The following is a 12,005-nucleotide window of genomic DNA, read 5'->3' on the forward strand; positions in this document are numbered from 1 at the left end:
TTTTTTTTTTTTATGTTGCTAAGTGCTACTGCTTTATCTCTTGACCTGTGTATGAAAACATCTTTGACGCAGCTGTTTTTGCACTGATAGCACCACAGTGGATCCCCGGGAAAAGCTGCTGATCCTCCAAAAAACATATGAGGAGATAGAGAGCACTGTGTCCCGAGTGGTGGAGAAAGACTACAAGCTCCCTATGGATGACCTCTTGCCTCTACTGATGTATGTTGTATCACGAGCTAAGTAAGTAGTGCTTTTCACTTCTCAGCCCCATGGCTGTGTACTAACTCAATCCAAGAAAGGGCATCTCTACATTCCAAGCAAAATAACATAAATGAAAAACTGGGGGTTGTCTTTTAATGTGCATTCTGCTGAGATGCATTTGGGTTCTTGTGTCCTACACTCTGACAGCTGTGGTCTGGTAGTGTTAGTCATGATATAATATGGTTAGGGGTTTCCTGGGTGTCCATCTCTTGTCCAGGGCTGTCATGAGGAATGCAGTCTGACTGGCATCCAAGGTTATTATACAAAAAGTAGGAATATGAAGTTTTTGAAGGCCAACTGTTGAGGCCGTCACAGGAATTATCTGCACACTGGGTTGAGAGAGAGATGTGAAGGAAGAACAGATCTTCAGAAGAAAAAAGTCTGATCACCTCTATTGCAGTGCAAATGTGCAAGAAATGTGCTCTGCTTACCTTGCTGCCCTTCCTGCAGATGTTAGTCCTATCAATTTCTTTTTCAAGGGGTTTGAAAGAGCTATAGAAAGGCTGATGGGTTAGTTGGTGTTGTATTTTGAGAGTGAACAGATAAGGGTTTACAACTCCCTGTCCTCATAAACGTATGAGAAATCTTTTCACTTTTCTGTTCTCAGTGTGGCACTGTGGTTCAGTTTGGAGAGTAGGAAGGTTACTAATAAGGTTTTTCTCATGTAGAAATGACTGTAAATGTAACATTTCTGCCAAAGAGGCTGTGTCTTTGCTGCTTTTACTGGAACTGCAGGAACCTGCTTACATCCAGTTGAATGAAACTGCACTTTTTTTATTCTGGCAAGTTTGAGTCCAAGTCCTTGACTGACTTGGATGCTCTTGGTGTCCAAAAAAGGGTGAAATGTTTAAACTTGGAGCTGAATCTTGAAACCCAGAAGCTTTTTTTCTCTCTTTTGCTACAGTTCCATAGGATGATCCAGGTTTGTATGCTAGGCAGCTTTCTTGATTGTAGATGACAGAGGAGAGTAAGAGACTGAGTGCACACAATGGAGTACCTGACATTTTCTAATGACTGGGCATCTTTGCTGAGATCCTGTCATGCCAGGATATTTCAGGAACACTCAGCTTTTGGAAGATCAAGGTGCTGCAGAAGGAATGAGCATTGGACTCCCATATCTGTCTCTCCCTCTCCGTATGCAGATTTCAGACACATGTCTGTAAGTGCTGGTGCCCAGAGATTTGCTCTAGTTGTGGTGTTTCTTTTCTTTTCAGAATACAGCACCTAGGAGCTGAAATCCATCTGATCAGAGACTTGATGGACCCCACCAATCAAGGAGGATTGTACGACTTTCTATTAACAGCACTGGAGGTAAGAAAATGAGTTTTAACAGCGACAGTTACAAGTTGCTCTAGGGAAGCCCTTCTTGAGTAGTAGAAACACTGATGCTCTCTACTCTCATTTAATTTTAGAGGGCTGTTTACATGCTTAGCACAGGTTATTTTTCCTTCAAGAGAATACTTTTATCCTTAATTTATAATATGTAGACTTAATCTTTTATCTTGCCTTGGGGGGCACTGTAGTTCACTCTGTGCAAGAGACAAAAACTTGGCTCCAAAGCTCCAAAACTTTTCCTTAATGGGTTGCTCTCTTCCTTGCCCAGTCATGCTATGAACACATACAGAAGATGAGACTCCACCAAAGAGAGAACTGCCATGTGGTTCACACTTCCTGAGCCCCAGAACCAGCAGGGAGGCTCCTCCCTGCCACACTTTGACCAAACACTGTTGGATGAAGAAGCAATCAAATCACTGCTGCTCCAGCTGCCTTTAAAAAAGAAAGGACAGTTATTTTTCAGATGAGGGGTTCTTGCTAGGTTTTCTATTAGACTGTGTACAACTATCAAGCACAGGCATGCAAGTGCTGTGAGCTGAAAGCCTTCTATGCAACCTCAGCTTGTGTTGGAAAGTGGGGGAGGTTTCTTTTGCCCTTGTTGATTTCACTTTCCTGAAAACAGCAATACACCTCTTTCCCTTGAAACTCCATTTAGCTGTTTTCTCAGTTGCTGTGCTTGTTTTGTACTGTAAACAGAAGAGGAGATCATTTGACCATTTTCTACTAAATAAAGCCTGAATAATCATCGTGATGAGACTCCTGGATGGTAGAAATAAGGGATGAATAAGAGAGACTATCTCTGTACTCCTAAACAACCCATTCCTGGAGTGAGGTGGCTCTTCTTGCATCCCTAAGAGGAAGATCTTTCCTCTTCTTCCCTTTGCCAAGTTCTGTACCTCTCCATTGCACCATAATGCTGCTATTGACTAACTTCTCTGTTTGAAGATAATTCTAAATGTAAATTTATACTTTGCAGACTCTTATTAAATCTCAGGGATATCACACTTGCACCTTGAAAGTGCTGCTTTCTAATTCTGCAGGGGCTTGTGTGTGCCTAAAAGGTAAGAGATCTCAAATATTGGTGAGAGAACACGTAAAAACATTTGGCCTCCTGCACTGACAGAGCTGCAAAAACATTGGTTTTCCTAGATGCACAGCCTTGTGCTGACAGAACACCCACTGACACCAGTGGGGCACAATCAGATTAGAATTGGGCTAGTTTTTATTCTGCCTTTAAAAAAGGTAAAGTGATTTCTGATACACTGTTACTCTCAGATGAAAGTACTAATATGTGAATTGTATGTTAGAGCTAAAGCTCTTTTGAACTAGATTTTAATGTGCTTTTTTTTTTACCTTTTTACCGTTTGACTTTTAAATTGTCCAGGTCTGTGACTTCAGGAAAACAAATCAAAACTCTATAGACTGTTTCTTCTTGTTTGTCATAAGTATTATGCTTTAATAAATAGTACATTGGTTACAACAGTTAATATATTGGTGTAAGAGTATCGTAATGTATGTTTTACAGTAACTGTATTTAAATAAAACTTTCATTTTTGAGAGATTCCAGGCTTGCATATTTCTTATTTCAACCTCACTGCTGTCTTCAGATTCTTGTGAGAATGTCCTTTATTTACTTTTTTTTTTTTTAAACTTTAGAAGATCTATGACTCTCTTACTGCCTTCATTATTCATGGGGATGGAAGAATTTGAACTGCCAATCAGTAAGAGAGACTGAACCAATAAACCCTTGTGCACCTTTTCCCTGCAGAATCAGTATATAGAACATAGATTAAACTTTAGGCTAATTGGCTGCAATTTAACTCTTTTTCCTCACTGTCTCACACTGAGCTCGCTAAGCCTTAGCAGGCATTATAAAGGAGAGCTGTCACCATGGCTTCAGGTCTCAAGATGCTGTGGTGCAGAGACAGCACAAGGGAAAAGAAAGTGAGAGTGAGTGGCAGTGACTCACTTCATTTGAACACCTCTTAGCTACCCTACCATGTTGTCCCATCTTCTGATATGTTGAGATAGTGGTTTCAGTGTAAAAGCTTGACTTGCATTGACATGAAGTGAAAAGTAACATTCAGCTAAACAAAACCTTTATAAAATTGCAGTGAATTCCATGGGTTTAAAGTTACATAGCATGCAATGAGACTGGAGAACACAAGACCAAAACCATGCTTTCCTACTTGTACACTGATCATCAGCTTTAAAATACTTTTTCTTATCTTTGAGATCTCATTCTTAGATGGAGGAGAAGCTCCAGCTCTGGCTTTGAGAATGTAAGCACACAGAAGTGAACTTTTTCATTTCAGTTGCCTAAAACTGGCTATTTCTCAGTCCAAATAAACACTCTGCCAGAAGGCTGAATCACAGACCTGTAGTCACAACTGTATTAAAAAAAAAGTCTGTTTTCTCTATACTGCATTTTTCCATGCTTTGGATATTGATTTTATTTTCATTTTCAAGTACCATTTCCTACTCAAAATGCTGAACTTCTACTTACTACAAAATAGGACATGCAAAATGCATGCATGTACAAACTCCACAGAATTATCTAGAAAACAAGATTTTGCAGCCTATTGAAGACTCCTACTAAGTTTATTTGTTGCTCTTACGACCAACTCTCTTTAAAAATTCAGGAAGTTCTTGATCAATAATTCAAGTGAGCCCTAAAGGGGCAACGTAAGGTAACAGTATGCAGCCATTTGTGCTTCTAGGCTTTCTTGCCAACCAGTAAAAGCAAGAGGAATACTTCACTAGAAATACTCTTTAGCGCAAGGGTAGCATTCAGGTAGCAAATTGTGCTCTGTAACCATGCAGTAGTGCTATTTGTTGTTAAAAGCATAGCTTTTTAAGGAGATAGTACAAGGTTACTTGCTAGCTTCCCTGATTCATCAAGTCCCTGCTTGACAAAATATTGTGCCTTGAAATAGTAGAAATGAGGGAGTACATTCAAGCCTCTTTTGAGCTTGCGTGGTTCACACCATTAAATTATTAATGATAGAGTTGCTAGCAGGACTTCATCTTCCTTGTATGCTAAATTTAGTCCTGCAAGCCCTGGAGCAATGTGAAAGCCAAGCATACCTGAGACTTTTAGCTCTAGAGATGCCACCGTGTAAGAAACCAGTAGTCAGCTTTTCCATATCTAAGCAACAGCTTTTGAGACAGCTTAGGCTTCAGGAGAAGCAATAAAAAGTCTAAGCTACACCTGGAAACAGGACAGGTCTTAAAGTAATTTAGCTGTGATCTGCAATGATTTAGCTGGAGCCTGCAGTGCAGGTTAGCTATCTGCATACAGTGCTTTCAGCAGAAGCAGTATGCTGAAGACCACTGCAGTCCCAGTGTTTAGCTCTGCCACATGTAAGCTCGTTCCACAGAGAATTTCTGTTCCTCTTTCCCTGAATTCATACTCATCAGCAGGCCATTATCTGAGTACAATGCTTTTTTTTCCCCCCATTACCTACAAGTTTTTTTCCTAATCATTCCAGATACTCAAACGCTGTAAACTTAAAAACTACTCAGCCATCTTAGGAATATACTCTCTCCCCACTCTATAGGAAGGCTCTTTGTACTTGAATTGCAACGGCTACTAAACAGGAAGGAGTCATTCTTCTACAAACACCCAATTTACAAAAGGTTCATTTTACAAATAAGAGAATAGGTAGGAAGTTACAGGAGTGCTGTGTCTATTGCTGCTTTCAAGTGATGGAGCAATGCCTCTGGAGGTGGAGAAAGCGACGTCAGGTCCAGCTTCTTGAAATCTTCATTTGCACTCAAAGATGTTAACACCTTCACAGTCCTCTTTAAATCAAACACTGCATGGAGCATACCCAAGGTGGAAATGGCAGCTTTTGGAGTGTTCTTGGATGAAGCTTCATCATCGAGGCCCTTTTCCAAGATAGAAATCCTGTTCTCTGCAATAACTTTGAGGAAATTGTAGAACTCCTTGTAGTCTATACCGGTGCAAGATTTCATGATCAACTAGGGGAAAAAACAGTATTGAAATGGAAGCAATTTGTTCATGTACAGTAAGAATTACGGGACTGATTTTATCAAGCTACTGACTACTAATTACAAGTAACCATGTTTAATAGCTCATTATTTGTTGCAGTTCCTTGATGGCACTCAAATTCCTTACCTGACTTGAAACTTCACTAGCCCCCAAGACAACACACTGTTTCTATGAGCTACTAAATGGCTGTGTTTTTATAAACTATTTTTGGAAGGTATCAATCTAGCAGCAGTAGCAGCCTCTAGAAATAAACTTTATATCTGCTTCACACTTAAGATTTTGGGAACATACCAGATACAACGCTGCTCATTAATTATGCCTTCTGAAAGCATCATTTTTTGGAGACGCAGAAGCTGGGTGACAGTTTCACCTTAATTTTTCTGGATTTGGATTTGGATGAATAATATTGAAACCAGTTCTCCTGTGTAAGAGTCTTCTACTTTCTGTTCTTTAAATGGAAAAGCACCTATATTTATAAAAGGGGACAGTAACTACTACACTGATTGCATCAATGCTAACCTTGATAGGTTAACCTTTCCAGGCTGGCTGTGGCTCTGGGCAGCCTGGTCTGGTGGTTGGTGACCCTGCACATAGTAGGGGGTTGAAACTAGATGGTCATTATAGTCCTTTTCAACCCAGGCCATTCTAGGATTCTATAGTAGTGAAGAAGAGCTGCTGAAGCATTAGTTTTCAGACAATATCCTAATCTCCTTGACATAGCAAATATGCACTGACACAAGCCTTTCCCTATTGTACTGAAATAATACTTTGTTTCCCAAGAAATGAAGTTGTCACCAGTTCCTATTTGCTTAGGAATCATATCCTCATTCCAGGTATGAGGTTAAATACTGTGTGTCTCAGAGCTCTAATAAGGTGTTGCAATGTACCCATAAAATATCTGACCCTTTAATGAAGAGTCAGACAGTCAGCAATATGTTGTTATACCTGACATTGTAGGTGCCAGTCATCCATAGGGTCCTTCCATTCGTTGATTTCTCTCTGGACAGCTGCTAATTCATCCTGCAGGAAGCACCACATTATAGCTACGTTGCAGCCATTCACCCAGTTGTGGTTAATAGAAATGGTATCCTCCTGTGGGAACAGTTTAAAGAATTATTAATCTCTACGTAGGAAAATGTGAGAGAACAGCTGTAACATCACTGCTGCAAAACATAAAATCATGCCCCTCCACAAGGGAAGTGTTTCTTTGGCACCAATAGCACCACTGTGCTGAAAGGCTGTTGCTTTCAAATGTCCCTGAAAAAAATTGTTTCAATCTTGGAATTGGAAAATGTCTCTAGCTCTTCTGTCTGAGAAAGCCTTTCATGGAGAGGGTGTCGGTGGTGTGGGGGAGGTAGAGAACAAGGTTGTTATTTTTGGTTTATAACCATTAAGACAAATGCTTTAGCATTTTCTAACAGTCATCTACAATTTACAATTAGAAACCGAGATTTATATTAATTGTATCCTGTTTCTCAATGACTAATAGCACCTAATAGGAGGTGCATAAGAAAACAAAGTGCAGACAGCATCTTCCATTTCTATACTTTTCTATTTTCTAGCAGTCAATAACAAAGATTCTGAGTTCAAGGTTGCTATTAGCATCATCTTGAGTAGTCACTGAGAGCCTTTTCTTCTATGAATCTCTCTACAAATTTTTGTAGCCCAGACTTACAGTATCCACAAAATGCTGTGGCAATTGAAGTTTGTTCTGATTCAAGCCTGATTATCTCTCTGTGTTATGAAAATGTTAGTATTGGTTATTCTACCAGGTTGTAAACTTGATGATGCCATCCACTGGGGATGAAAACTATCTCCCCTGCTTCCTGCACAATTTCCACAGGGGGTTGGCTTTGGTTGTAGCGAGGGTAAACACTCCTGTCCTGAAGACCAGGTGCAGTCACATCGAAGGGCAAGTTGCCATGACAGTCTTTCAGGTAATCCTCCTGCCCTGGGGGGTAGAGCAGCCATTTCTTCCTCCCACATATATTAGCTGACCAGCTATAGGAACGGAAGACATCAGCATGGAATGGAGTCCTGTGGGACAAATGAGAAGTTTAAGTAAAGACAGTGCCTAAAATCTTTACAGTGAATTCATGTCTGCAAGAACACATGGAAGTCAACCTTTACTGTGGAAAACTGATCTCAAACTGTCTTCTTTATTTAATCTTAACTGTTTTAAGTATTAAGAGACCACTGTATTGACATACTACAGTACTGCAGCGTTTTATATCCTCTGTAGTTCTCCATCAGCTAATTTTGAATCTGTCATGTAAGTTTTTCAACAATAGCAGATCCTGTGATGTGAACTGCTGGAAATACTGAAAGTACCACCAAAGCTCAACTTAATCTTTCAACTGCAAAATACCTAACTCATTAGTGCCCCTCCAAGGCTTCTGCTGGCTCTGCAAATCACAAGAGCTTGATGATTCTCCAAGGCTTTTCTCCTCTAGAACATTTTGTAAGGCAGCTGATAATTTTACAGATTCTGTGGAAATTGTATTCGGGACTTTCTGCAGTGCAAAAGCACCTGAGCTGACTGAATAAGGACAGATCACATCCAGAAACTAATCATCTGCTTGAGAAACAAGACTGCTGGGTTCAGGTACAGCACTGTGCAGTATGGCTGCATTTTCTTCAAGGCGGAATGGTTTTAAACTGAGACAGGGGAGGTTTAGGTTAGATATTAGGAGGAAGATTTTCACACAACCTGCACTGGAACAGATTGCCCAAGGAGGTTGTGGATGCCCCATCCCTGGAGGCATTCAAGGCCAGGCTGGATGTGGCTCTGGGCAGCCTGGTCTGCTGGTTGGTGACCCTGCACATAGCAGGGAGTTGAAACTAGATGGTCACTGTAGTCCTTTTCAACCCAGGCCATTCTATGATTCTTCTGCAGCAAAATGATATCCTTAAATACAGTGTGATAATACCCTGTAATATTAATATTAAAAAAAAAAAAAAAAAAAAAGGAATATGTAAAGATGACAGAAACCAAGCTGTCTTACCATGAACCTTTAGGTCCCATGTAGACAAACCGGTAATCATCCACAGCTATAGCATCCCAATATTCATTCAGCCAGTCGGATGAGAAATACACAGGAGTTGTATAAACATCTTGCTCTGGGAAAGCTCTTAAAAAGATAACATATTGGACATAGGGCTTAGAGAAATGCAGCACTGTTCTTTCTACCTAAATTCCAAAAATCTAGAAGGAGAGACCTATTACGTTTCTCAGAGGCCATTAATATTTTGTTTACTTCTCCCTTATTTCATTTACAACTCCAATCTCCATTTAAAATGTGTGGTTTTCTGCCTCCCAGGAAAGCTGTGAAGGTAAGCTAATTAGGAGAATTCTGATTATGGCAAAGACAGACCCTAATAAACACATTCCCTTTAGATGAGATGGCTGCAAGATTGGTTGTCAAACCAGATGACAGATTGAGGATATGAGGGCTAAGAGGGAAGCCAGGCTGTAGGATTTTAACAAGTGTCTGGCCTCTTCCCACAGTACATGCTGCCCTTTTCCCACCAAGGCCACACGTGCAGATTTTCTGAAGTAAGCCACAGCTCTAGAGCCTGTATTAAGTTAACAGAAAAGGGGAGCTGGATTGACTAATTTCTTCTATTAGAAGTCACAGGCACATTCAAAAGTGAAAACCAGAACTGAAAAACAAAGAAGCTGGATTAGAAGCAGGACACATTTAAGGAGGAAGTTTTAGGTGAAAAGGTATATAAGTCCTAGCCAAGCATGGACAATGCAAGCATCTCACAAGCAGCAAGCTGGGGTAAAAGGAAAGCCTGCACAAGCTGAAGAGATTTAGTGACTGGGAAGGTTAGCAGAAAAGAAAATGGATACTAAAGGATTACACCCTTCTTTTTAAGAAATATTAAACAAAAGACAAATGTACAGGCACATGGTTCCTGCAGGGCTTATGCTCATTTAAAAGACAAATGGAAAGGCAAGTGCTCAAGAAAGTGAGCTTCTCCAGGAAGCAGTGATCTCTTTAAGACTCTCACTGTATACAGTACCCAAGAACAGTGCAATACAGGACTGACATTTCAGTGGCCAGGTGCTAACAAACAGCACTGTCAGCATTTGAACACTTGAGCAGTAAAAAGACAAGTGTTAAGGCTCCACAGCAGCTCGCTGTTGTGTATGGCATGCAGGGGTTTTCACGCTGCTCTCTTACCTGCTCAGGTGCCAGTCCTTTAGATAAAGGCACCCTCGAGATGAACGGTAGCCATTTTTAATGTACTCTTTCCAGTAACTTATGTACTCCTTGAAGGGGAGCTGCTCTTTTGGATTAGAATTGTACTCCTTGACATCACAGTTGGCCACAGGTACTATAGCCTCTCCTGAAATACAAACTCTTTGAACTTAAGCAGGAACAGAAATACTGATGAAGAGAATAACTGATCTGGGGCATGGTTTAATGGGCAATACTGGTGGTTGATGAACAGTTGAATTAGATGATCTTACAGGTCTTTCCAACCATAATGATTCTGTGGTGCTGAAACTGAACTCCTTTAACCTTCTCCACTGTAGAAACCTCTGAGGCCCGGACACTGGCTAAGTACAGCCCAAATACATAAAGCAACAATTGCTTGCATTGCACTCACTCCTGACACCACACTTCTAGGCAAACATGATTCAGACCACAAGACATTTACTGCCTTCATGTGATCTTCAGTTTCTTCTTAATAAATTGCACTATTTATAATTGCTACATGTTAAATATATCAGTAACTTACAGACTAATGACTTGTTCTGAGATTTTTCACTGTAAATGGATAATGCTTTCTTTTGTCTATTCAGTACATGTTGGGCTAAGTCAGCCCAAGTTAAGTCAGGCAGGTATACAAATTGGTGTGATTATGGACAGGGCTCTGAGCACCCAGATCAACCTGTATGTGTCCTTGTTTATTGCAGGGCAGTTGGACCAGATGGCCCTTAAAGATTCCTTCCAACTTAAATGATTCTAGGACTCCATAAATTAATAAAACTTTTTATTTCATTAAGAAAATAAATTCAAGGTTAGAATCTGAGTGAAACAGAAAGTATAGAAAATGGATGCATTAACTTTGAAACAAAGTTTGTAGAATCATTTTGTTTTGCCCAATGGTTCAATTTTTAAACGAACAAAAGAAATTTTGTTTCCATTTACCTTCATTCCATCTACCTTCATTTCAATGAGGTATTAAAAATGCCATGACTTACCAAACTTCTGCAGCAGATGATCGAAATCAGGCTTCCCACCCCAAGTTACCCAATTCCTCCTGCTGCCCCAGCCATCAGTGAACTTTTCTGAGAAAACACAGGGCTGGTTGGGAATCAAATAATCCCGAAAAAAGTCTGAATAAGTGAACGATTCGATTTTATCAATGAAGTCAACGTGTCCTGTGGAGAATGTGCCCTGAGCTGAACTGCTGTAGTCACGAAAAAAGGCGGTGGAACAGGCAAATGTTGCCCTGTCCATGCAGGCAGGATGCTCCTCCAAGGCAGCTCGGATCAGATGCCAGAGCAGAAAAACTTTGCTTTAAAACATGCCTTGATTCTCTCAGCCTATGTCAGGTAATGTGAAAATAGAAACGTTCAGAGGCAAAGGAGGAATTTATGCACTATGCTGGAACAAATAGGTTCCACCATGCTGGAATAAACAGGATCTTCCATGCTATATAACTTTTAATGTAACAAAGCCAGGTATCACGCTGTGGAGATGCTGATGTTTCCCTGTCACCTAAAACAGCAGAAATAATTGTGTCAGTAGGAAATCTCTTCTTGACGAAGTGCTGGGAACACACACACATATACAGAGGGCTTATAGAGGAAATAACTGTGCTGGGGCTGCTTTGTGAGTAGAGGAAACAGCTCTGGGAACAGAGCCTTCAGGGGGTTGGGGTGTGTGTGGGGAGGAAAGCGGGGGGGGGGGGGGGGGGGGAAGATCCTAGAGGTAAAATACGACAAAACATCGATCAAAACAAACACACACACGCACAAACGACCTACAAAGGTTTAATAAAAAAGAGGAAGGTGGATGAGCACAGAGAAGCTGGCCCAGAAGGCGGGGAAAGCCTTCAGAAGACAGCGGGCTCTGAAGGGAGCACGGCGCCGTCGGTCAAAAAACGCCGCCATTTTGTGCTCCCTCCCCCGCCCCCCCCCAAGCAGCACCCGGACGCCATAGGACGACGCACACTTCGTCCCCCGTTAGGCTCACGGCTTGTCCACGCAGCGGATGGGTGAGGGGAGAGAGGAGTGGATACCGAGAGGCTGATACTCACCCCTGGCCCCCGCGGGGCGAGAGGCGAAGGGAGGAACGGATCTTCTCAGACGCACCCGGAACCTCCGCGCCTGGGGGGAGGGGTCGGGGGGGAGCGGGAGAAGTGGTGCGCAGCG

At 41.3% G+C, this 12,005-nt stretch overlaps 2 protein-coding genes across 9 annotated transcripts in view; one reads left to right on the forward strand and one right to left on the reverse strand.

Moving 5' to 3' along the window:
• Nucleotides 1–3,157, forward strand: part of ALS2CL (ALS2 C-terminal like) — a 62,455-nt gene extending 59,298 nt beyond the window's left edge. For all 7 annotated transcript variants that reach the window (XM_090143241.1, XM_031607863.2, XM_090143239.1 and 4 more), the window contains exons 24-26: nt 91–240; nt 1,476–1,572; nt 1,865–3,157. In XM_090143241.1, coding sequence (XP_089999367.1) covers nt 91–240; nt 1,476–1,572; nt 1,865–1,936 — 319 coding nt within the window. In that variant the 3' untranslated portion in view covers nt 1,937–3,157. The remainder of the gene's footprint in view (nt 1–90; nt 241–1,475; nt 1,573–1,864) is intronic.
• A 64-nt stretch (nt 3,158–3,221) lies between these two features.
• On the reverse strand, nt 3,222–12,003 carry JMJD4 (jumonji domain containing 4). 2 transcript variants are annotated; one of them, XM_031607866.2, is made up of 7 exons: nt 11,891–12,003; nt 10,830–11,349; nt 9,802–9,967; nt 8,617–8,742; nt 7,381–7,648; nt 6,557–6,703; nt 3,222–5,580 (listed from the first exon to the last, which is right to left on the reverse strand). In XM_031607866.2, exons 2-7 carry the CDS (start codon nt 11,086–11,088, stop codon nt 5,269–5,271), a joined length of 1,278 nt encoding a protein of 425 aa, XP_031463726.2. In that variant the 5' UTR covers nt 11,089–11,349; nt 11,891–12,003; the 3' UTR covers nt 3,222–5,268. The 2 variants fall into 2 exon arrangements, with proteins under 2 accessions (XP_031463726.2, XP_031463727.2); XM_031607867.2 differs by lacking the exon at nt 11,891–12,003 and adding an exon at nt 11,619–11,852.
• Nucleotides 12,004–12,005: the final 2 nt, after the last annotated feature.

The sequence above is a fragment of the Phasianus colchicus genome, chromosome 6 (assembly GCF_987193195.1).
Source record: "Phasianus colchicus chromosome 6, bPhaCol1.hap1.1, whole genome shotgun sequence".
Lineage (NCBI taxonomy): Eukaryota > Metazoa > Chordata > Aves > Galliformes > Phasianidae > Phasianus > Phasianus colchicus.